The sequence below is a fragment of the Ciconia boyciana genome, chromosome 3 (genome assembly GCF_034638445.1).
Source record: "Ciconia boyciana chromosome 3, ASM3463844v1, whole genome shotgun sequence".
In the NCBI taxonomy this organism is placed as follows: Eukaryota; Metazoa; Chordata; class Aves; order Ciconiiformes; family Ciconiidae; genus Ciconia; species Ciconia boyciana.
The window spans coordinates 57,032,891-57,058,932 of record NC_132936.1 but is presented as its reverse complement, the minus strand read 5'-3'; the positions used below and the strand labels follow the sequence as shown (position 1 = coordinate 57,058,932).

At 39.0% G+C, this 26,042-nt stretch overlaps 1 protein-coding gene across 1 annotated transcript in view; it reads left to right on the top strand.

The window, feature by feature from the left end:
- The window catches only part of MAN1A1 (mannosidase alpha class 1A member 1), a 156,264-nt gene that overhangs the window by 120,320 nt on the left and 9,902 nt on the right, over positions 1 to 26,042 (top strand). Inside the window, exons 6-9 of the mRNA XM_072855762.1 lie at positions 1,780 to 1,903; positions 4,259 to 4,352; positions 8,500 to 8,615; positions 25,202 to 25,421. Coding sequence (XP_072711863.1) covers positions 1,780 to 1,903; positions 4,259 to 4,352; positions 8,500 to 8,615; positions 25,202 to 25,421 — 554 coding nt within the window. The remainder of the gene's footprint in view (positions 1 to 1,779; positions 1,904 to 4,258; positions 4,353 to 8,499; positions 8,616 to 25,201; positions 25,422 to 26,042) is intronic.

Below are 26,042 nucleotides of genomic sequence, written 5' to 3'. Positions count from 1 at the left end.
CTTTGCTGTACCCTGATTTCACTATGTCATTGATTTTGTCTGCAGCTATGAAGATTAGAAACATTTTTCTCCTTTGGAGTTTTGGGCAATCATTTGCATCAGAGGACTTCCATATGTCCCAGCCTCTTGCACCTTTATGGTCAGCCAGGGGAGCCTCATCTGATCTCTTTCCTTTTGCTCCGCCATGTTCTCCCTCCACTCAGCACTCAGATAAGCTTAGTCACTTCAATGCTTTATGGTCTGAGAAAAAGAAAATCTCTAGCATACCAATGGGGAGTATTTGACAGATGCTATGGTACGTCAGAAATGGGACACTGTAAGTCCACCTATCAGTAAGTAATATTCTGGGTTTATTTTTGGTGGCACTCAGTGAGTTCCAGCAGTGCCTTCAGCTCAAGGCCAGGCAGCCAAAGGTGTTGCACGATTTAAAACCGTGACATTTTAGTAGAACACAAATGTGCTCTTTATTTGTAGCCTTTACTCTGCTTTTAAAGTTTAATGACTTGTTTTTGTTTTGTGTGTGGCAGAAATCTCAAAATAATGTGTTAATATAGCTAGTGGGGAAATGAATTTAATGGAGTCTTAATTTCATTATATTGGTTAAGCTTCAGTTATAGATACTTGACCTTTTGAAGAAAAAAATTTAATACATCATCAGGACCTCCATCATGATGAACTAAAGATGGGGTTTCTTGGTTTTCTGCTTTGTTTTGTTTTTTCATAATATGAGCGACATTTTAACTCGGGAAGAATACCTGATTTTCACGGTTGTGCAAGTGCTAACTGATGACTGTAGTGGCTGCTTATGTATAAAAGTAAAGTTAAATTTTTATTTATATATATGTATGTGTTTAATGCTGTTTACAACTTGAAAATAAGGAAGACATTCCAGTACCTAATAAGTGTATTTCTATCTAACATTCATGCTAATAATATGCCGGTCTAGTATGTCGTTATTCACCTAGATGCTCCAGAAAGTTGGCTAGCTTTTATTCAATTTCAGGGTTTTTTCTGAATATTGCTGCTGGAAATTTCAAGGGAAAAAGCCCCACCTTTTTGTAATGAAACTTTAGCAGACTTTTCATCCTGAATCTCAACCAGCATTAGTTTCTAGGGGGGATTTAGCAATAAATGTGCTTTTCTCTACTCTCAGCACAAAACCTGAGATTAATTTTGCTGTGAAGTATCTTTAGGTCTTAATTAAAACTGAAGTTACTCATCCTGGTAAGAGTGCTCAGACACACAATGCCTACATATCCTACTCTATTAAATTGTCAGGTATTAAGAAGGATATACTGCATGCAGTACTTTAAGTTAAAAGCCTATGCTGTATATATGCAGTATTTTAAGTTAATAAACAATTGCACTGTAGAAGGAAGAGTTAGAATTGGAGAGTGTTGTGTTAAATACAGGGGAAACAGGTGAAGTATGAGAATGTTTTCTCATACTCAGTGTTTTTTGTAGTCTTTAAACATGACATTGTACAGTGAAACACTGGTACAGTGATATGTGTAATGGAGCTATTCATGAGCTAAAAGACTGGCTTGTTGCAAAAAGCGATTTTACAAGCCGAAGCAGAACTGGACCAAAGTAATTCAAGGTCCTGTGGTGAAGTCATGGAAGGCTGCCGAAGCATGGTTTCTTATGCAGATATTAAGTACATTTTAAATTAATTATCTTCTCTTGATAACAGTATATCTACTACCTGTTATATTTTATTAGCATTGCCTTATAGATGCTCATGGTTATTTTCTCTATTTCTGTTCTCCCCCATCTTAGTGGAATCGGTCGAAATTGGCCATGGGCCTCTGGCGGCAGCAGCATTTTGGCAGAATTTGGGACTTTGCATCTGGAGTTCATACATTTGAGCCACCTGTCTGGAAACCCTGTTTTTGCTGAAAAGGTCAGACTGTTCAGTCAAAATCATGTTGTAAAAGATAAATCACATGTTGGGAGACTAATATCTCTGGGGAGAGATTCGGATTTTCCTCAGTTGTAAGCATTTGTCACAGGAGATAGATATTTTTTAGATGGTTCCCTAATCACCTTGGCGTGTTTTTGTATTATAAAGTCAAAAATCTGTTCCAAAATCATTGTGATGCATCTTCTTGTATATAGCACTTACCTGGCCCTCATTTCTGTTTATGTTCTAAATTACTATCACATTAAACAATCAGACCATAGAGCTTTCTTCAGGACTTCACCTGAATGTGGTGAAAACAAAAATTGACGTTTTATTGGAGATAATATGTGATGCCTAAAGAAAGCAAAACACCATGGCTACCTTGTGTGATTTCAGCAAGTTTAGTCTTCAAAAGTGCTGTATAATATCACTGCTGTCAGTGAGGTCAGAAAGCCCTTCCATTGCACTGACCTTTAAGAAATGTGCTTTGAACTTTCTTTGGGGGAAGAAAAAACCAAAAAAACCATCCTTTGACAAAACAGTTGTTGTGCTTACTGATTCTTCCAAAATTTAATAACATTGTCTTCTGGATACTTTCTATTTACGTGAGCCCTGGAAAGCAACTCCTCTTCTCCTTCCCTCAATTCCCACCTAAGCAATTTTGCTTTGCTCTTTGATGTGTAAATAGTCAGAGAGTCCTGTTCTTTATAATACACTGTATCATTTTTCTTCTTTTTTTTTTTTTTTCCCCTAATTAAAACTTCCACTTGTTTTGGTTTTGTATTCTTACTGCATCTGCCCCATGTTAGCTACAACTGATATTATCTATCTAATAATCTAATTAATAGTGGGACTCCAAATGTTTAGCAGTAGGTTTAAAAGCAGTGGTCAAACCTAAAATGAATACCAGTTGTACCAAACTTAAAGGACAGAATGACTTTGCTGCAATACCATTGTCAGCACTGGAATAAATTTTGTGAAACAAACTCCTAGCAATTTTAATGTATTTAGGGGTGAATTTAAAGACAGAGTCTCTCTTTAGCAAATCTGAACTGGGTGGGAGAGATGTGGGGGTGGCAGCATCCAGGAACAGCCAGAAACAAACTTACTAGATAACTTAATTATCTTTTGTCATCGATGGTATAACATCTGTTCTACTAAGAGACAATTAAAGTGTGATGAAAGTGCGTATGTTAAAAATCCTAGCCTATGGTTCTCTTCCAAAGTGGCATTGAGCTACAGATGCAAGATGCTGGAAATCTGTTTATGTAAGCTGCTCATAAAACCCTTTAGAGATTGTGATTCCACAGCCCTCCAAGGCAAGCCATTTCAGGGCTGGTACGCTTGATAAAGAAGAAGAAACACTGGAATAAGCTTTGCAGGGAAGTATTCATAGAAGAATTCATTAAATGAGGTCTAGAACTCGTTGCAGTCTGCATTTGGGCAATGGCTGTTAGCAATGTAGCGTCAAGATGCAGAAGGCAGTTTGTGTCCCACGACAGAAATCCTTTTGTGGCTTGGTGTAAGCTAATTTATCTTCTTTCTCAGCAGCTAGTTCACTTGATCTCTAGGCATTCCGGGTGTTATAATGAAGCTGTCAGTACCTTTTTGTTACGATTTCTGGTTTGTGGTGTTCAGGATCTTCATTCTCCCAAGTTGCTACATTTTCTTTTTCTGTGAATGTTAAAATTTGGTATAAATTATTTCATGTGCTCTGCAATGGATTGTGCTGCTGGATGACTCCAGCTGCAGAGCATCTGGACTGTAATTGTTTTCCTGGGCCTCTCATTTGTAGCGAGCTCCTTAGCAGTGCCGACGGAGTGCTCAGGGCTGCATGGGTTCCTGCTGGGCAAGCTGGTTGTATGAAGCTCAGTTCCAGCAGTGCTCTCCTTTCCAGGCAAAACTGCTTTACAGTTCACTTCTACATCTGAACTAGGTGATAGGCTTAATATTTAATACCATTGCTGATTTGGGTATATGAGGAATATAATGCTGAAGTATCTGAGCTTAGTTAAGGCAAATAGCCTCCGTGAATTTCAGCATCCTGTGGAGGGGCGAGATACTCTGTATGGTAAGTCCTGAAGTTCGGAGCTTGCTTCTGTTGTGTTGTTTCATTACTGACACTTGACACAGAAACTCCAGAGGTTTTGAGGAGTTCATTTACATGATGATGTCAGCTTAGAAGATATTTTTTAATAGTAATATGATTGCACAGAGGTATTCAGGTCTATGTGTTGACTAAGACTATTTTTTTATTTTTACGGGCATTTGCACTTTAAGACTTTTGTACCAACACTGATTTATTTTGGGGGAGAAAAATGGATCAGTGCTCAGTGTTTTGTACCCTTCCAATAGGTAATGAATATTCGAAAAGTTCTAAATCGACTGGATAAACCAGAGGGCCTTTATCCCAACTATCTGAATCCCAGCAGTGGCCAATGGGGCCAGCGTAAGTAGATCACTTCTTTAGTACTATGACCTGTCCATCAGTGTGCTGTTTGCAGTCATTAATTTCTTTCAATCACTGTCATGTGGTTTTTGTATATATATAAAGAACTTTTATAAAGTATAAAAACTCACATTATATCTGAGGTTCTATACAATGTAAAAAATACTACAAATATAAAAATAATCCTACTTGCTGTATTTTAATGTACTTGTCTTTGATCTTTCAGCATGGCTTGTGCAAGCAGGGAAATGTCTGATTACGTATCATTTTGGAAAGGAATTACAAAAGTCTTTTATTCAAAAATCTAAAGTGCTCTCTAAAGCAGCTGTTTAAGGAAACATTATCAGCTCGTCTGAATCAAATTCCATATTTTTAGAGTGGTGTGGCTCCACTGAAGTTTAAAAAAAAAAAAAAAAAAAGAAGTCTTTCCAGTTAATACCAGCTGTGATTTCTGTTGAAGTTTAATGCCAACAACTGACAAAGCAAACTAAACAGAACTGTGTCATGGCATTAATCCCCTTGGAACCATTACTGGAGACACCAAAATTAGAAGGGAAAGACTGTAATAAAATGCTTGAAGTATTTGAACTTCTTAGCCTCTTCCTGATGACCGAGCCTTTTCTTGTTGTACATTGCCTTCTCTGATCTTCATAACATGTTCAAAGCCTGCGTAGTGTGCAGGATCACAATTCTAGAGACCCTACTTCTTATTCCACTTTTCCTACTTAGGTTCAGTCTACCACCATCCCGTTCATGTGACTCAATGTTCTCTTATTTTTTCCTCCCTACGTTATTGAAAGAAAACAAGCAAGATATGCTGTCTTGGTCTGAAAAGACACAGGCAGATGAGATGGTCCTGTAGAATATCAGTGTTGGAGCAGGTTAGACAATACAAGAGAGAGAAAGGACTGGAGAAGTCTTTGAATGATAGTTTGTTTAGGATGCAGCTAAGGTGGAAGTGAGGTTCTGGAGTCCTTATGGGACTGGCCGCCATCTGGATAGATAAGAAAATTTTTGCAAAGGCAAAGAACAGGTGTTTTATTGAATGAAATATATTTTTGAATGCTTTGTGTCAGTCTCTGAATTAAAAAGATGTCCAAAAAGGTTGTGCTGGTCAGTTGTATTGTCCCATCAAGGCAAAGGCCTAATTCCCTTTATGAATTAGAAGTATGCCTGTCATTTTAGAAAGCCTTCTAGTCTGCTACGCTGTGAGGCTTCCTTCAGGTCATCGTGCTACAAGGCCTGTGGCAGCTTAGCGTGCATAACCATCAACTCCAGTTGGCATGTTGGTATAAACTCTGACATCCATTTACAGATCTGAGAGATGTGTGCCCACTACTTACCCATCTTGGTTTAGCACAGCTTTGTAAAACATTAAAACCTCCCACTGGAAGTGTTGATTCTACAGCAATAGGCACTGGGTTTGGTTAGAAGGCCACCTCAGCATCTGTGAGCCAGGTCCAGTTACCTCCTTCCTCGGCTTCAGTCAGCCACAGAAACTCAGCTTTTTGGTGAGCTGCATGAGAGCAGATCTTTCTAGTGGCTGACACTGCTACTGGCTCTGCCTTATTTATTTTCAAGCAGTCAAATACTTACTCTGCCTTATGGCCTTTGCCACTTTCCTATTTTTAATATAATTGTGTCTTATGTGCTCCTCGTTCACATTAAATGCCAGTTTTTGTTGGTGTGCACAGGAAAACTTACAGTTCATACCAGCATTGCTTTCCAATAGCAGGTAGTACTGACAAAGAAATAGCTTCCTGCACATGCAAATGATGGGCACAGATGTTGATGCAGGTCAGCCCCTAGCATGCTGAAGCAGCAAAAGCAAATTCAGTCTTGTTGCATCTCTTCCAATTCAGTTGCCTCCGTTCACAGACACTGATTTATCAACTTTTTTCCCATAGTAGAAGATCAGAATGTAAGACTTGAGAGATGTTTTATTTGAGATTGCTTTTCTAGGCTGTTTTCAGTTGATTACAACAGGGGGAAAAAAACCCTAGCCTCTTAATTGGTACAAGACAGAAGTATTATCTCTCAAACATCAAGTGGGCAGGGAGGAATAGTTTCCGAACATTTCTTCTCTAGCAATGCTGTAACTGTGAAGGACACTGCTGGATCACTGCCATTGTTCCTGTAAATTCATTTAGCCCTTGTTATTTTGACAGTAAACTGACAGTGATTTGCTGCAGCATGCATCAATTGGATTTGTCTACTACAATAATGTATATAATAACAGGGCTTATTATTGATGAAACTGTGCTTGTGCTATTTAGTTTGCAAATGTCAGAGGTTTCTATGGTAATTTATTTAGGAAACCATAAAGGTCATTTAAATGCTGCTGTTCAAAGATCAGCCTTCGATCACAGAAAATGTTCTCATTTTTTTTAAGAAGCCTTTTTTCCTTTTGGATCATGAACGTTTAATTAAATAAATGGTGTATTCTTTCCAGAAATTTAATATATCTCATTCAAAAGAGGAGGGGGGGAGAAAGCTGTTTATAACCCAGGTTTGATGGTACAATGTATTTGTTAGGCAAAGGGATAGGATACGCTTGGAAAACTAAATTATTTTTGTATGTCACAGGCTAGTGGAGGAAAAAGACACTTAATAAAGTTTGAATAGAAAAAATGTATATCTTCTACATTTGCATGGCTTTGCAACCTATTCAGAAGGTGAAAGGAGGCATTCCATGAAGAGAAGATACTAAGGAGTTTTAAAATAAATTCTCTGTGTTCTTTTGAATTCCACCAACAGAGGCATAACTTTGAAGCTAAGATCAGAGTTAGGTGTTGGGAAGTGTGAGTTCTGTACCACTAATCCTTCTGCATCTCGCTTTATGAGCCTGCATTACCCCATGCATGTTTTGCTTTTCTCATACCCAGAATTTTGTGGTATGACCAACAGACTTGCTGTGTGATATATGTAACCAAATCTCCATCCTGGGTGTCTCGGGTGGAATTAGCAGACCCCTTCCTCGCTGTAAAATTAACGGTTATAAATTAGTAGTCCTGGTAAAGCACTTTTAAATCCTTTCACTGAAGACCCAATAAATGCCAAATCCCTTAATGTTACCAGGCAGCATCAACTTAAAAAAGAAAATGTCTAGCTAGTGTTCTTAGTTTAATGGAGCTTAGAGAAACACTTTTTACATATAAATATATATATATATATAAACACTTTATATATATATGTATAGTTGTAGTATTTCATGTGTTTAGGGGATCTATGCTGAAATCATATGATAGCCCATTAAAATTTTGCAAAGAATCTTTTCGGCTCTTGGACAGCAAGCGAGTGCAACCTTGTGCAAGCAGCTGAGAGCATCACTAACTTTCACGTCACTGGTGTAACTGACATCCAGCGGTCTGACTCGGTCGGTATTAGTGTTTGCAGGGTCACGTCCTAAACGTGTGCAGCTGAATAATCACAGCATCTGTAGTACCAGATCATTTCACATAGTAAACGTAGGGCAGAATAAAGCAGTGTGATAGCAATAATCATCTGTAGATGTGGCAAAGTCTTTTTTTTCCTGCTAGAACCACTGCTGATTTCTGAGAGCAGCCAGACGTTCAAAAATATAATATTATTTTTAAATATATGGGTTGGCATTTTGAAATACCATAGAATAACCTGAAATTCAACTCTGCAGTAAGGAGCTAAAACATTTTGGCCTTTTTAATGAAGTGACTTAAATGGAGCATTAGTGAATAAAAGACCAAATAAAAACAATGCCTGCATGTTAGGAGGGGAAAGCCTTTATCAAATTAGAGAGCACTTTCTAATTTTTTTTTGCTGGTTTTAAAATAAAAAAAAACTTAGGTTAACACATTTTTGTATGGGATAGACTACATGAATTAGATGTTAAACATATAAATTCTTGTTTCTTTGCCATGAACTCCTGTGGCACGTTGTGGATATTAACTAACTATTGTGCTTTAGCCTGATGAAAAAGTTAGCAATTGAAGAAATAATTATCTGTATATACTAGTTAAGTTTTTCCTGAGGTTCCTGGCTTACATTTATTAAAGATTGTTGCAGGAAGAGATGTTTAAATGCATTAAATGCACTGTTTCAAACTGTAATCATATTTTATTGCCCAGGCTGAAGATGAAATTGCTGTTGAATCTCTTTCTTCCCTTTTTAGATCACGTCTCCATTGGAGGGCTTGGGGATAGCTTTTATGAATATTTGCTCAAGGCATGGCTGATGTCGGACAAGACAGATGAAGAAGGCAAGAAAATGTATTATGATGCTGTTCAGGTAAATAAGCTATTTAAATCTTCCTTTAGATTTTAGATTCCTTAGATTCCATAATAATCTAATCTATAATAATCCTAAAGAGACAGGCTCTGGAGACAATGTGAGGGATTTATGTCTTTGTCACCACAGCATGGTTTTTTTAAAGAATTAGTTTCACTTTTAAAAAGACTTCATCAAATATAAATGCTAGAGGAATACAGATACTGTGGGAACGGGGAGAGTCTTGAAGTATACCTAATTTTTTTCCAACTGACAGTCAGTTCTCTCTAACACTGGAGGAGAAAAGTATAAAATACGCAACAAAAAATGCATCTACAAGTAGCTCTCAGATAGAAGTTCAATTCTTTTTTCCTCAGTTTTCCCTAAATATATTCTTTCAGTCCTTTTTCCTTATATCTAGGAGGGAGTTCCTTTCTTGTGTTTCAACCTCATATTTCAGCCATTAGAGTATTCTGATTGTGGTCAACACAGGGATCAATATATTATGGTAGATAATTATAAATGAAAATAGAAATTTTTGTTGCACAATGACTTTTTGTTACAAGAGGCATATATTTGCCAGCTTCAGTGAAACAGCGGATTATTCAAATTGGACACAAGAGAAGTTTTCAAAAATCAGAATTGTTTATACTTCCATTTCTATGTGGTATTTTATTTATGATCCTTCTAGTCTGCAATTTGCTTTGTTATTGATGGTATTTCCTTAATATACTCATTTGGGAGAAATAATGGTTTTGTTGCACTGGATTGAGACTCAGGAATTCTTAAGTTTAAATCCATATTTACAGGCTTTCCTTGCATATGGCCTATTTTCTCAGTTCTTTACTTTCAAATATCTATAAAGAAAAGGATAATATTACTTCTTTTTTTCCCCATCCTTTCATCTGTTTTGACTGGAAGCTCTCTAGGGCCAGGACTTTTATCTCATATTAACAGTATGTATGTACAGTGCCTCTGTAGGCAAGGCTTCGAGATCCTAAGCAATATCTGCTTATTCTTCCATACATCTGGAAATGTGCTGTCCCTAGGGAAGAGACATAAGTCTCCTTTTACTTTCCACACTGAAAAAAGTGGTGGCATGAAAAAGATACAGCCCTGGCTCATTGCAGCTTTTTTTTGTTTTTTTTTTCATTAGAGAGAAAAGTCATATGTGGTGATTTGAGGGAGGGTGTGATCTCTGGTGGTAGTAAATTTGACAACCAAATATCCTCTGCTAAGAAAATCCTGCCTTTAATTTTGTAAGTGCACATTTGGATGCAGTCAGCCTCATTTTCACCGCTGACATGGTTTCGGCTCCTGAGCAAAAGGTGGATTTTAAATCGGGTTTGAGTGCATTTGAGGCTATAACATAAGAACAGTGATACTGTAATAGCTCAGCCATTAGGTTGGCAGCCAAAAAGAGAGAACAAAGTGTCTGATAATACGATATCAATTCATCTTACCATGGAAGGCATTTTGAAGCACCTCAAAGCTGCTTCAGTCTTCTACTTCCACTGGTTTAATAATGTTAGGTTTTTCTTTTCAATACATTCTTACACAGGGTAAGCGCTAGTGCATAGACCCATGTGGTAAAAAATGTGCTTTTGATAGTACAGCTATTCGGGAAACCGCTGCAAGTAGAATATCCCAAACGTGGTGTGACGGTCACCCTTGGCGGTGGGACTGCGGGTGCATTGACTCCCGTTCTGCCGGGGAGCAGCAGGGGTGCGTTGATCCCAGCCGATAACAGAGAGTCTGAGAGCCCAGTGTCTCCATGGCCGGTGCTGGGCTGCTCCTGCTAAGGCTGAAGGTTCACCTTCCCCTGGCTTGAGCACAGCTGGAGCGAGGTACAGCAGGAAGTCCCTCTTGCCTTATGCCACATGAGCAGGTGTGCTGTCCCATGTCAGCTGTGCGGTGGCAGTGTGCCTGGGTCACTCCAGCCCGAACTGCCCAGCGGGTGAAGAGCTACCTGCTGTTAGCTGGTCATCGGGAAGAGGGCCAGGAACGCTCCAAGATGTGTCTGTGCAGGGTGCAGCAGCACGGCTTTATTTAAACTCACACCTTAGCTATACCAGGATAACAACCTCCTCGGGTACGAAAGTTGTCACAGGCATCCTGAGGTCCTGGCGGGGAGCAGAAGTGGTGATAGCCACCACACCGCAGGGCCAGTTCTTCCTGCTCAGGATTGAGCTGGGGAAGGAGAATTGCCTGGTCAGCAGCATCACTGAATATGGCAATGTCAGTGACAGGGTCTGAGCCCTGCTCTATATGACTAAATTTAAAGTACCTATTATCTTAATATTTTTTAGTAGTACTAGCTCTTAAGCAGTCCAAGCATCGTATCTGTCCAGAGTATCAGTGTTTGAGAGGGCCAAATGAGAGGGTTAAAAATGTGCTAGATTTCACCATGCTGCTGGATGAATGCTGTTTCCAGTATTTTCTGAGCAATGGCGTTCATGTTCTCTGTTTTCTATACCGAGGTACATCTCTACCAAAGCTGCAGGTGTACATGCAGCATGTGGAGGTACAGCTTGATGTTGTAATGTAGCTTGTTCAGAAAACAGCAGGGAAGTTGCAGTCTCACAGAAACTGCAGACTGGTTGGGCCCCATTGAGATGCCAGGTTCTTCACTAGAGTAACTAGCCTGCTTTGAAATCCATCCTGATATTGTCTTTATTGCTGTCGATCCCACTTCTTAGGGAATTCTGCTGCCTCCCTGGGGCCTCAGTAAAAGATGTGAAGAGAAAACTTCCTACCCTGGTACAGCCCTCAGATTACTATCCATTATTGATTTTTCAGGTAGGCAGCGATGAAATTGCTGCTAGAAGTCCGAGGCCAATCAAGAGAGACTTCAGAGCATTGGGATGACTGGTTAAGGGATCAGGAGCACCAGTAGTGTTCTCCTCTATCCTTCCCGTTGCAGGGAATGATGAGGGAAGAAACAGGAACAGCCAGCAGATCAATACCTGGCTCTGAGCCTGGTGTCACCAGCAGAATTTTGGGGTTTTGGTCATGGGTTGGTCTACATGACACCAGGCCTGCTGGCAACAGACAGGGTACACCTGTCTCAAATGGGAAAAAGGGTCTTTGCACAGCAGTTAGCAGGGCTCATTGAAAGAGCTTTAAACTAGATTTGAAGGAGGAAAGGGATAAAACCAGGCTCGCTAGAGATAAGCCTGGGGGCGGCACACCAATGTTTGAGGGACAGTGTGCTAGCGAGATCCTTCAGTCTGCCGTCTCAGTGGAGGTAGGGGATGGAGATCCATGCAGCAGCAAAGATGAAAGTGTTATGGATGTGTTAGAAACCACGGAAGCGCCTGAGAATGGTCACTTAGGAATTAGCGCTTCCCAAAAAGGTGGCAGGATCAATAGCCCAACTGAAGCGCATCTACACCAATGCACGCAGCATGGGCAACAAACAGGAGGAGCTGGAAGCCACTGTGCAGCAGGAAAACTGATATAGTTGCCATCATGGAAACATGGTGGGTTGACTTGCACAACTGGAGTGCTGCAATGGATGGCTATAAACTCTTCAGAAGGGATAGGCAAGGAAGGAGAGGCGGTGGGGTAGCCCTGTATGTTAGGGAGTGTTTTGATTGTCTAGAGCTTAATGATGGTGACAATAGGGTTGAGTGTTTATGGGTGAGAATCAGAGGGAAGGCCAACAAGGCAGACATCATGGTGGGAGTCTGTAATAGACCACCCAACCACGATGAAGAGGCAGACAAAATAATCTATAAGCAGCTGGGAGAAGTCTCACAATCGCTAGCCCTTGTTCTTGTGGGGGACTTCAGCTTACCAGATGTCTGCTGGAAATACAATACAGCAGAGAGGAAACAGTCTAGGGGGTTCCTGGAGTGTGTGGAAGATAAATTCCTGACACAGCTGGTGAGTGAGCCAACTAGGGAAGGTGCCCCACTGGACCCGTTGTTTGCGAACAGAGAAGGACTTGTGGGTGATGTAATGGAGGCCATCTTGGGCATAGCACTTACAAAATGATAAGAGGTTTCTATTGTTGGAGCAGTAAAGAAGGGGGGTCAGCAGAACTGCCACCTTGGCAGACTTTGGCCTGTTTAGGAGTCTGGTTGACAGAGTCCCTTGGGAGGCAGTCCTGAAGGGCACTTCCCAGTCCAGGAAGGCTGGACATTCTTCAAGAAGGAAATCTTAAAGGCACAGGAGCAGGCGTCCCCATGTGCCAAAAGATGAGCCAGCAGGGAAGAAGACCGGTCTGGCTGAACAGAGAGCTAGGGCTGGAACTCAGGAAAAAAAGGAGAGTTTATGACCTTTGGTAGAAGGGGCACGCAACGCAGGAGGACTACAAGGATGTCATGAGGTTATGCAAGGAAAAAATTAGAAGGGCCAAAGCCCACCTAGAACTTAATCTGGCTACTGCTGTAAAAGACAATAAAAAATGTTTCTATAAATACATTAGCAACAAAAGGAGGGCTAAGGAGAATCTCCATCCTTTATTGGATGCTGGGGGAAACGTAGTGACAAAGGATGAGGAAAAGGCTGAGGTACTTAATGCCTTCTTTGCCTCAGTCTTTAATAGTAAGACCAGTTGTCTCCAGGTACCCAGCTCCCCTGAGACAGGGAAGGGGAGCAGAATGAAGCCCCCATAATCCAAGGGGAAATGGTTAGCAATCTGCTACACCCCTTAGACACACACAGGTCTATGGGGCCGGATGGGATCCACCCAAGGGTACTGAGGCAGCTGGCAGAAGTGCTCACCAAGCCACTTTCAATCATTTACCAGCAGTCCTGGCTAATGGGAGAGGTCCCAGTTGACTGGAGGTTAGCAAATGTGATGCCCAGCTACAAGAAGGGCCGGAAGGAGGATCCGGGGAACTACAGGCCTGTCAGCCTGACCTCAGTGCCAGGGAAGGTTATGGAGCAGATCATCTTGAGTGCCATCACATGGCACGTACGGGACAACCAGGTGATCAGGCCCAGTCAGCATGGGTTTATGAAAGGCAGGTCCTGCTTGACCAACCTGATCTCCTTCTATGACAAGGTGACCCACTTAGTGGATGAGGGAAAGGCTGTGGATGTTGTCTACCTAGACTTTAGTAAAGCCTTTGACACTGTTTCCCACAGCATTCTCCTGGAGAAACTGGCTGCTCATGGCTTGGACAGGCATATGCTTTGCTGGGTAAAAACCTGGCTGGATGGCTGGGCCCAAAGAGTTGTGGTGAATGGAGTTAAATCCAGTTGGAGGCCAGTCACAAGTGGTGTTCCCCAGGGCTCAGTATTGGGGCCAGTTCTGTTTAATCTTTATCAATGATCTGGATGAGGGGATTGAGTGCACCCTCAGTAAGTTTGCAGATGACACCAAGTTGGGCAGGAGTGTTGATCTACTTGAGGGTAGGAAGGCTCTGCAGAGGGACCTGGACAGGCTGGATCGATGGGCCGAGGCCAATTGTATGAGGTTCAACAAGGCCAAGTGCCAGGTCCTGCACTTGGGTCACAGGCTTGGGGCAGAGTGGCTGGAAAGCTGCCCAGCAGAGAAGGACCTGGGCGTGTTGGTTGACAGCCGGCTGAATATGAGCCAGCAGTGTGCCCAGGTGGCCAAGAAGGCCAATAGCATCCTGGCTTGTATCAGGAATAGTGTGGCCAGCAGGACTAGGGAAGTGATTGTGCCCTTGTACTGAGCACTGGTGAGGCCGCACCTCGAATACTGTGTTCAGTTTTGGGCCCCTCACTACAGGAGAGACATTGAGGTGCTGGAGCGTGTCCAGAGAAGGGCAACGAAGCTGGTGAAGGGTCTGGAGCACAAGTCTGATGAGGAGCGGCTGAGGGAACTGGGGTTGTTTAGTCTGGAGAAAAGGAGGCTGAAGGGAGACCTTCTTGCTCTCTACAACTACCTGAAAGGAGGTTGTAGCGAGGTGGGGGTCGGTCTCTTCTCCCAAGTAATAAGCCATAGGACGAGAGGAAATGGTCTCAAGTTGCTCCAGGGGACACTGGGAAAAATTTCTTCATCGAAAGGGTTATCAAGCATTGGAACAGGCTGCCCAGGGAAGTGGTTGAGTTACCATCCCTGGAGGTATTTAAAAGATGTTTGGATGAGGTGCTTAGGGACATGGTTTAGTGGTGGTCTTGGTAGTGTTAGGTTTACAGTTGGACTCGATGAGCTTAAAGGTCTTTTCCAACTTAAATGATTCTGTGATTCTATGATCCCTTACTTATCTAAATTAAAGCTAATTTAAGTGTCTGCACAAGCTGCAGTCTTTCTTTGTGACTAAGCCTACATGGTTTGGGCACTCTGAGTCTGCTTCATATTTTCTTAGATAAATTTCCACCGAGGCTTTCAGAATCTTTTTAAGACTATGCCAAAGGGAAAGGCATGATTATTCCTGGCCATTCAGTCCAGCAGATACCCACGAAATTCTGAAAGAGCGATGTGAAGGTTTGATGCCTAATTCAATATCTTCCACTATCCAGAAACCGCAAATTAAAATATATGGCAAGTTATAGTTCACTGTTAAAAGCTTAAATTTATTTAGATAAAGCTTCAGGGTTATTTCTTACATTGTTCTGTAACTCAGAAACAAAGAGTTCTTTCTGTTAGAATTTTTGTAGCACCTATAGATTGATTTATGGCTTACGTTAAAAGCAATAACTAAGATGTCAAACTAGATTTAAAAAATTTTCTGCTTGCCATGAATAAGATGCGTATTTGACTGATGCCATTTAAAGAAGAGTTTATTTCTAATGGGAAAAGGGACAGAGATAGTCTTATTTTGAATACCAGAGCATAATATGAATGTAATTATAAGGCCGTCAGAGGGATTCATAAACTCTACAATTTGCACAAAAAGGCAAGTGAATGTATTTTTAATGTAAGTTATTTTTCTCTTTTGAAACACAATGCATATAATGTTCTGTTTCACATAACACAGGAAGTAAGAAGTCTTCTTAAACTGCTTTCAATGCATAGCATGCAACATTTATTTACAGAACAAAAGTTTATTCAGATTTTAGTCATATTTTGAGGATGTAACTGGCCATAGAATAATCTATCAGTTTTGCAAGTATCCAGCACAGGAGCCATCCCACTCTTTTCAGTTAACACAGTTGATCTCTGAGACACAACTGAGTAGGTTTAGTAAGAGAACATGATAATTTAGAGCAAAAATGGACCTTCTGGATTCACTTATGTCTAGTCTAGCAACAGCGGTGTCACAAGCAACTGCATCAAATCCTCCCCTCTTGAATGTGTCAGCCCTCATTTTCTAAGTTGAAGGGCAACTTTCCCACTACTCCTGTTAATAGGTTGTCTCACATTTGATGTCTGATGGTTAGGTATCTTTTCCAGATTTTCCCATTACATTTTTTTATGGCCATTGCTGCAAGCTTTCTGCATCTTAAATATTTCTCTCTCTCTCTGGTGCTGCCTTCATCCCCTCCTCAGTGTTATTTCTAGAGAAGTGGCATATCTAAAGGCTGTAAAGAGAGCAGTAACTCAGCCCAGAACTTCACAGGAGGACGCAGAATTCCCTCCCCAGCACTTCCCAAGCAGCTCGGTTCAGTGCAGCCCACGGTGGCCCCGTGGTATCAGAGAGGTAAAGCTCCTGCGATCTGCAGTTTTACCTTTAGACAGGCTAGTTTACTTTTAGATATTTTGATTCTTTAATTTTTCTTACTGGATAACAACTGCTCAGAAGATTGTAACAAGAAGACTAGTGATTTCTGGAGAACCTAGCACGTGGAAGTAGAAACAATGGAAACAGCAAAAAGAAGAATAGCTGTTGTGAAGCGGTGCCACGGACCTCCTCTGCCAGATTTTAACAGCACTTCTGAAAGTCAGCCTGCTGCTAGACTGGGTTGCACAATTAAGGAATGCAGTAACCTTTTGTGGGTATCAGAAGGGGAAAAAGTAATTTTTGGCCTCAGGATTTTGCATATTCAGACAGAAAATATATAGGATCACTTTTTAATCTTTTATAAAATTTTTTTTGGCACGTTGATAACTTTTGAGACTAGCCTTGATATACTCAGTTTGTACTCTGCCAAAGGAAGCTGTATGGTTTTGATTTTGGTTTGGGGGTTTTTTTGGTATATTTGTGAGCATTATTAAGTAGTGAATATTTTTCAGAGCTGTTGAGATTTCAGCCTTTCAGATAAATAAAACAAATCCATGTAGCGTCCTTTCTCATTGAAATGAGGGAGAGAGCAAAGTGTTGTTAGCAAACTGAAAACATGATATTGGCAGATAGGCCCTTTTCATCTCCAGAGTTTCATGAGGGTCTATTTAACTGTAGCGACAGCCTGGTGGCTGGTCTGTGCTGATTGCAGTTTCCATTAAGTTGCTTGAAGTGGTTTGCTTTGTGATCGTAGTGATCTTAAAAACTACGTAACTGATGTGGACAATGACAGAACTGCAACAACGCAATTAGAATAGTTTGTCATACTGGGTAAAGCCAAAAGTATATTAAATGAATTGAACATTCGATACTTGAGCACTTCTTGGCATTGAAGGAAATATATAAATAGGGCAGGCAGGGTGGTGCAATAGGAGCCCATCTTCAGGATGAAACGGTTCACGGGATCCAGCATTCCGACTGCATACATTTGGCGGGGGGGGGGGGGTATTGTCTGTAACTTAAATGTGTAAACGTGAAGAAATATGCAGTTTATGTATATATTTTGTCAGCTGTCATGTTTAAAATATTTATCACCCAGCTGCACTGGTGTTCTGCACGTAGCGATAGTATAGCTGCATTATGTAGGAACACAAGATTCATTACACTTAACAGATGAGAACATCCAGAGGACTTGCTGCTCCTTTTTATTCTCTTCACTATATTTCCCGTCTTGACAGGAGTTTTGAGGATCTCTACAACTGCTTACAGAAAGCATCAGGACTAAAGACAGGCTTCTGCAGATTTTAAATTGTTAATGATTTACTTATAACTGCACAATGTCTAGATTTTGGACTACAGAAAGTACTTATTAAAATGTTTGCTTGTTTATGGACTGTCAGGAGAAGCAGCAAGCTATAACGTTAGAACTCTTTAAGGAGGATTTTAACTAGAAAAGTCCTGGGAGAGAAATTGTCCCTTTTTTGCTCGTGGCTTTGCTCTTGTTGTCAGAGCAGCTGTGTCCTTACTACTTGTGCTATTTTCCCTTCCTTTTTTGACAGCAAAAAAGCTTATCAGGAGCGATAGATATTTATTCTGGAATATTTAGAAAATACAAAATGTAACATTTTGAGAGTCACTTGCTTTGATGTGTGCCATTCCATTAATACTGTTTTAAGAATATGAATAAATCTAGCTTTCTGGTAGCAGACAGCATTAAGTACATTTAGTGCAAGAGCATTGGTGCTCTTAGAGACACTAATAGATCCATGCAGGGGAAAAAAAAACATAAGTAGATTTTCAGACAAAAGTAAATTATCAGTTTTCCCCTAGAACTTAATCATCTCTTTAGTGATCAGATGGATAGGTATCACAGTAGTTAAATGCTTGCCAACATTTCCATTTTAAGAACTTAGTCATCTCCATTATAAGCATTCATATTTCATTTCACATATAAGCTTGTCTGTGTAACATGTCTTAAGTCCAAAAGCAGTAAGTGCCTTGTTACTTTCAATATGTTTCTTATATATTGTGTTTAAACAAATGAAAGTTCTGTGTTCAGATTTCAGTTTTGATTTTTAAAGCACAGTTTAGTAAGCAGTGAGGACCTCAGGATAAGATGCCACTTTTCTTTGGCAGAAGTATTTAAATATCTTGTAACAAAGGCTTGAACTTCCTATTCCATCCTAGTTTTTCTGACTGTGTGCTTTCACGTGATTCATGCATCTTGTAATACATATTTAAAACCTGTATGAAAGACATTTCAGAAAACAGAATCAACTAATAAATATAAAATAAATTTTTTAAAGTGCAATGTTTTTCTGCCGTCTCCAAAACAGCTGTAATAATGGAAACAATGCAAATCTTGAACTTTTCATAACAAACTAATTGGAATTTTGGATAAAGGATAAATTTGATGAATTATGAAGATTGCTGAAGAAAAGTATCTATTGCTTTAGATCAACTCAACAGAGAAAACATGAGGGAAGTAACTTAAAGTCAAGAAAACAGGCAATTGACTTATAAATTCACAGCATGCAAAACCACAATAACCTTGACCTGCCTGCTGTGTGCTGTTTCAAAGCAATAAAATGTATTGGTGCAAGCCATAAATATGAAATAGACAATTGACATTATACATCTTTGAATTATTGGAAATATCATGTGGTAGAATTCTCTTTCATAGTCACTGTTGCTTCCAATTGTCAAAATACGGTTTATGAAGAAGATTCCTAGGAGAAGAAAAATATATTAAAAGTTTGGACTGAGATAATTTGTAGTGCTTTGTTGTAGAGAAGCCTGCAGAGTTGTAATTATCCACAAAACAAACATTATAAACCCTCAACATTTAGAACTAGGATCATATTTTTGAAGCTTCAAATTTATTAAGGTATGGAAATATGTAACTATGACTTGCAAGACAGTTTTATCTCCAGCTACAGTGATGTCTTGAGGTGGGAAATGAAACACCTGGTTTTTGTTGTTAAAACAGCAGTAGTCATTGAAATTCATTAATCATAATTAAACCATTATTGTAAAAGGAGAGGTAAAATGTCTACATGCTAGAGGAAGTAGAACTGCAGTTTTACATTGCATTTTGAGGTTTCTAGTTTGTTACCCTTGCTCCTTTAGCAGAATCACCTTTTTTGTGGCATGTGTTTATTTTGAATCGAGCAACTTGGAGGTGCAGAACATTTTTCCTGAGAAGCCTACATCTGTGCTCTGTAGGCATTTCTGTTAATATTTTTATTACCTGTCAGCATAATCCACCAAGAGAATACCCTCTATTAAAAGCAAGCTTGTTAATTGGGTTTTTTACTCACTTGAACAGTGAGATGACTTCAGTTCTGTATGCTCTATGTTTCTCTATCAGCAATCCAGTTCAACATCCTAAAGAACTCGAAGGGTAAATGAAGGACTTCCCAATCACAAAATCAAGTCAGGGATAGAGGAAGGGGGTGGTGAAGGCAGCTTTTAAGCTGTGTGAAAAGCTTAAAGGAGTGAAGAACTGAATGAAGGAAAATGTGTGTTTAGGAAGGTCCAGTTCTCCTTAATTTTGCAAGGGTAAGGACTGGCAGTATACTGTAAAGGTTAAGGAACAGGCCGATAAGGAGGGAACACAAAACATACCGCCTTAAGAAAGGGGGCAGGAGGGGGAGGAGGTCAGGTTAGGAAAAATTGAAGAGTTTCTTTTTTGTGCTGTCGATAACAGAGATTAAACACACATGCAATGTGCAATCCTGTAACCTAAACAATTTATAATGTCTCATTCACTGCAGTTCTTCCCATGTGACAGATCGGCCAGGGCATAATTTTAACATGTGAATTCATGAGAAAGATGCCAGGAGTAATACAAGGTGCACTTGAGTCACAATTCAAACCATAAAAGGGACTGTTAGTGTTTCTAATTGAGTGCTCAAGCATTTTTACAGTTGTTGTACAGAAGGAATAATTTCCCACAAGATGGGAAAAAAAGTAATTTAGCTAAAGGCTTTATTGCAGTGAGGACTGTAAGCAGAGCCTTACATGAAAGCACAAAAAAAATAATTGCCAGGAACTGTATCAGCCGTAAAAGTCAGTCTGGCTGTAGGAGTTTGCAGGTATACTACAAACCATATGCCATATCAGCTTTACAAGTAGTAAATTTATTTCTTTAAATATCTGGCAAATGCTGTTTATTTTCCTTTGGTTTCCCTTCCTCCCTCTCCTTTTTTGTCTGCTACAATCTAAAGTGAAGTTGTCTCTATTTTGGGGGGTTTTTGGGTTTTTGGGTTTTTGTTTTTTGTCACTCCCAGGTAGCATCTGCTGTTACTCCCTTTGGGAACATACATTTGCAGCCACTTTTTTTTGGCAACCTTTTATGTTGCACAGTCTCTCTGCTTTACCTTGATGGAAAGAAAGAAATTACTATTTGAATTGCAGAAATACATTCTGGAAAACAGTAACATGAAATTTCCATTTACTTAAAAGAAAAACTGTACCAGCTCCAAACAATTATCCATCAATAATGTATTTTCAACTAATCAAAGGCCACATTCTTCTAGCTTTTTTGATTCTTTGCAGATGTCGTATATTGGTTTATACTGAGAATATTCATTATAGTAAAATGAAATAATAATCACTATAGTGATAAATATGACACCACCTGATCTGCCAGTAGAGCAGGAAGGAGTTATTCGTAGGTGGGGACCAACTTGTAATAGAGCTGCAATTCAAATAAACATGTCCCTTTTTAAAGTGTGTATATAATTATATCAAAAGCAAAGTAAATTCATTCTAAGTAGGAAATTCAAAATTAATTCTACCAAACAGAGCTTTTCACTTGGGCGGATCTCTGTCACCATACTACCTGCTCTCCTTTTATAATAACTTGTTTTAGTAACTTGAGTTCCCTGCCAGAGCTGTGCCTACACCACTGCAGACAGCAAGTAGCATTTCACTATGGGATTGTAACCCTGCCTTTCCATTCTACTGCTCAAGTTCAGAGACCCTTACTATATCTTCATTTAAACTGATAGTATTTCTTCCTCATCCTAGTACTTTCTCAACTTCGCGTTCAAGTTTTTTTATACTTAAAACAATTGCCCATGTATTCCAGCTAGTGATTTCATCCTGCTCTGGACCTCAAGCTTATTTAAAAAATGAAACTTTCAGAAAGTTCAGTCCAGCTTGGTGGCACTTACAACCTTTGTGAAACTCACTGAAAAATATTTTGATGTGATGCTCACAGAACTACATACCGTTATATTATAACCAAAAAACCCCTTAAAAATGTGAATAGCAGTTTTGTGAATTTCCAATAGATGGATGATAGATGGCACTTTGGCAGTTTGGCTATAGATTCAGAATTGATAATTGAAAGAGTACTGATTTTTTTTTTATTGTTTACTTTGAAAATATTTTATTATACTAATGCATTATACAAATGCATTATACAAACATTATACATTCCAGAAGTGGTGCTTTAACAATATTTAGAAGTAAATTCTGAAATTAAACTATAGTTAGGTCAGACTTGTGGCAAAAAGGAAGGTTTTACCACATCTTAATGCTGCAAATACTGTTATCGATACAGGAGTTCAAAATTTCAGTGAATACGTTCATCACTAGTTAATGTTGGGGAGTTTCTTTTATATGTTCTACTCATGCAGCTTATACATTTTTTTAAGATCAAAAGTATTTATATTTTTGAGGCTTTCTAAATATGCTGATTTTTTTATAGTAACTTTTTTTTTAATGTTGAGTTCCTGAAACAACTGGAACACACCTAACAAATTTATTATAATCTGACACTTTGATGCCATGCTGGAATTATTCCAGACTTCATGCAACTTTGATACTGCAGATTCGTTAGCAACCCTTTGGTGAATGTTGTTTCAGGGCAAGCGGCTAGTCTCTCTGTTCTCAGTCGGAGGGTAGATGAATAGTGATGAGAGAAGGGAAACCTATTTCTGACGAAAACAGTTTGTCTAGCTCAGACCAAAAATGGCCCATGAAGAAACTTCTCAGATGTAGTTGAAGCTTTTGACAGGCCCACTGTAGGCTCCCTGGCAGTGGTTTTGTGAGCTCTGCTGGTGCACCACCCAGTACCACAAAAAGAGCTACCAGCCCTCTGGGAAGAGACGCTCCTCTGCCTTTGACACCTTATGAAAGCTGTTCGGTTGAGGTCAGTTTGCTTAAATCATGTAACTTCTACAAGCTATTACTTCATAAGCATATAACTTCAAATGAAGTTTAGGCTTTACCAAGTTACAGTAGTTGTTTTCCTGTCTTGCAGAGTAAGAGTTTGTTGGGACTTGCAAGTTCAGCGCACTTGGGCTTAGGGCTTCAGAAGGTTATTTGTACATAGCAAAGGTTATTTGGAGTTCATGTCTAGGTAGAAATGATTAGTTACCTAGCATGCTGTTAATAAAAGTATATACATCGGTATAGGTATTATCTACCACTCATGGACCCATGATCGTACAAAGTATGACAAGGCAATTTGAGAGTCTGTAATATATCAAGTAATTACCTAATAAAAATAGCTTTAAATAAGACGCTTACATAATAAAAATAACTTTTAATAGGCATATGTACTAGTTCTTAATAGGACTCATTTATAAAACCAAGATGATTTGCTTTACTAAACATGAATAATTAATTTGGAAATATATTTTTATTTTGTGACATTCTTAGCATCAATTAACATCAATTTGTTAGTTTCTTAACACCAGTTAGACTAATTTTAAAATTTCCCAAGTGGAAGTCATCCTTTTTCAGCCTGAACTTTAATCTTGAGCCAAAAGAGGGTAAAAAAAATCTGAAAGACTAATTGGTATCGCAAAATCCATTTTCATAGTACAAGAATCAACTCTGGTCTAGTTACTATAGTTCTGAAGGTGCATGATTCCTGTTATTTCTTTCAGGTACAGTAATACTTCAGTCTGTCTTTAATAAATTCTTTACTTAAAAAATTGCAATATAGGTAAATTTAGTCATCAATCTATTTTTATATTTGTTTATTTAAAAAAAAAAGTCTGACTCAACAGCTAAGTGACCAGTAGAGTTATCAGCTGTTGCCAGAATTGTTGATTTGGTGAGATGGGGATACCATGCTGAAAGGTTTAATGAAATATCATTAAATTAAAAGTTTTTCATTTCTGAACTCGGTTTTAGGTAGCTTATTTTTTAGAATGCCTAAGTAGTTCGAAAGTTATTTCCCACAAAATTTTTGTGTGTTTGTAACAATAAGACATCCTATTACAAAATATAAACCAGTTACTAAAAATGCAGAATTCTGAAAGATTCTGGAAGTTTTCCAATTATTTCTATCTTCTCATAAATTTTGCCTGTTTATGCATTAATACATTTTGTAGCAGGTTCTTTGAACCCTGTTCTGTCAATTCTCTAATTATAAATTCAAATATTTTATACCCAAATGGGCACAAAAGACATGTTTTAAAGAACATTATTTCTTTTTAAAGTACCAAGATATTCCTCTACTAGTTTTCCAATCTGACAGAAAACCTTTTTTATAGGCACTTGGACTACATGACCACCAATTAGCTTGACACCAACTTGGCCTCTGTAATTCTTTCATATTCCACAGTGGGGTCTGTGGTTTGGATGCTTAAGCAAACTGTTTTCCCACCTTTCCCCTTTCATATTTAACTCCTCTTTTTATAGGTTAAATTATGCAGGATTTGTTGAAAGCACAGGAGTCTTCATTATTTACTGCTGCTTTAAAATTTAGGTATGCTTTTCAGTAGGTACTAGTGCTAAAAACATACAATCAAGGAGGAAAGAAAGGGATGGAGGAGTTTTCTGAGCCAATAATGGGTCTGGAGGTGGGCAGAAAACATCCTTACTAAGTGCTTTGCACTGATATTAGTGGAAAACAAAGTGTAGTTTTCAATGTGACTTTCTTGGCACAAGAAAACTACTTGGTAAGTAAAACTTGTACAATTATTCTGCTGATGCTTCTAGTTTAGAGAAGATTTTTCATGCTTATAAAAACAACCTTAACAGATGGTTAAATGGGAAGAAATAACTACAATCAATACCTTCTCTTTATAACACTTTTTTTTTAATCCTGGCTTTTTTGTTAATAGTTCTCTGTACTGATATTTTATTCATGTTTTTTCTCTTGTATAATGCATGTTGAGTACTGTTTCTGGATCTTATGATTTCAATAGAATAAACCATAGTACTGCTGGATAGCTGAATGCATGGTAGCATTGTTTGTCTCCTCTCCATTACCCTTTAAAGAGTAATAGCTTACTTTCTGTGTGGGCTTCTAATTAATGTGCTCTTCTGCATCTCCTCTGTTGTTTTAATTCTGTTCCTCTCATAAGGGAAGGTTGTTTCCCTGGATTTCGTAATCAGTGACCGTACATTGCCAATGGCACCAACTTCTAATTCTCTCTACGAGATTTGTATGTTTTTATTCTGCTTAGGTTTTTTTTTTTCCAGACCCTATTCTTGACTGATAACTACAGAGGAATTCAGTCTGGGGGGAGAACTCATTGGACTGGGGGAATGCCATATAGACTCAGAGGCCTAACATCATTCAGTGCACTCACTGAGTCAGGCGGTTTGAATATGAGTTATGTCTGCATATAATTGACATGAAATCATATCAATAACCACATCCTTTAAGTCAGAATTACAATGGGAAGTATGGAAGCTGAAGTGATAGCTAATCACCATTAAAAGTGAAATTACCTGAAATTTCTCAAAGTAGAAAGGGAAAGAAATAAAGAATTTTAAAATGGAATTGTATTTTTTAGGTCTTTCCAATGTTTTTTGTAAAATGTACTGCATAAATTGCTCAAAGTTGTAGCAAAATTAATCATCGTTACTGATGTATGCTAATCTGTGTTGGTTTGGCTACACTTTGAGGTTATGCTAGCTCATATTATCCATTTTACTTTATAAGCAAAGGCAATATGGAGAAAAACCAGCCAACATACAAGATAGCTTTGTCTTTGTCCTTCATACTTTACCAAATGGTACCAAAGGGTTTGAAATCATGTACTTTTGCAGGCCATAGAGACCCACCTCATTCGCAAATCAAGCGGGGGGCTGACATACATCGCTGAGTGGAAGGGTGGACTGCTTGAACACAAGATGGGACATCTCACTTGTTTTGCTGGAGGCATGTTTGCTCTTGGAGCAGATGGAGCACCTAATGACAAGACAGGCCATCACATTGAGCTTGGTGCTGAAATTGCTAGGACTTGCCATGAATCCTATGATCGTACAAGTAAGTACTGTATTGCAGAGTTTAGTTTCGCAATTTGATTTTGTGAAGGCAGCCATCAGTATTTTTGCGTAATGCTGAATGAAGGTGGTATAATGGTGAGAACTCTTCATCCTTTCTCAGCAAATGCTGCTTTGCTCTGAGAGTGACTTTAAGAATGGCTGCTCTGTTTTATAAATAATTTCAGTGCACCCGAATCATATCTACTCACTCTAGTAATTAACATGACAGCTTTTTTTCACTTTGCCGATTTCTGTATAGCCGAATACAAATAAGAGAGGGAGCCTGTTCATTTATGCATCAGTATAGCTATTAATCATGTTTCATGCACAAAAAATTATTCTCAGTTCTCTTGGTAAAATGCTGCAGACAGTAGAATTGCACAAAGAAAGTGGATTTCTGTGCAGGAAATTTCTTTGGATTCTTTCATCTTCTTATAAAAATAACCCTGGCAGCATTTCAGGTCCCAGAGTGTATTTTCCAGTTTGATATAGAAAAGTAAATATCCTTGTCTTTTAAGCAAAATTTCACATGTTGCTAGTTATATGAAGTCTTCCAGAATGCAAATGTTAGCATCACTATTCAAACTGGAACTGCCGTTTAAGGCATTGATGAAGAACAGCT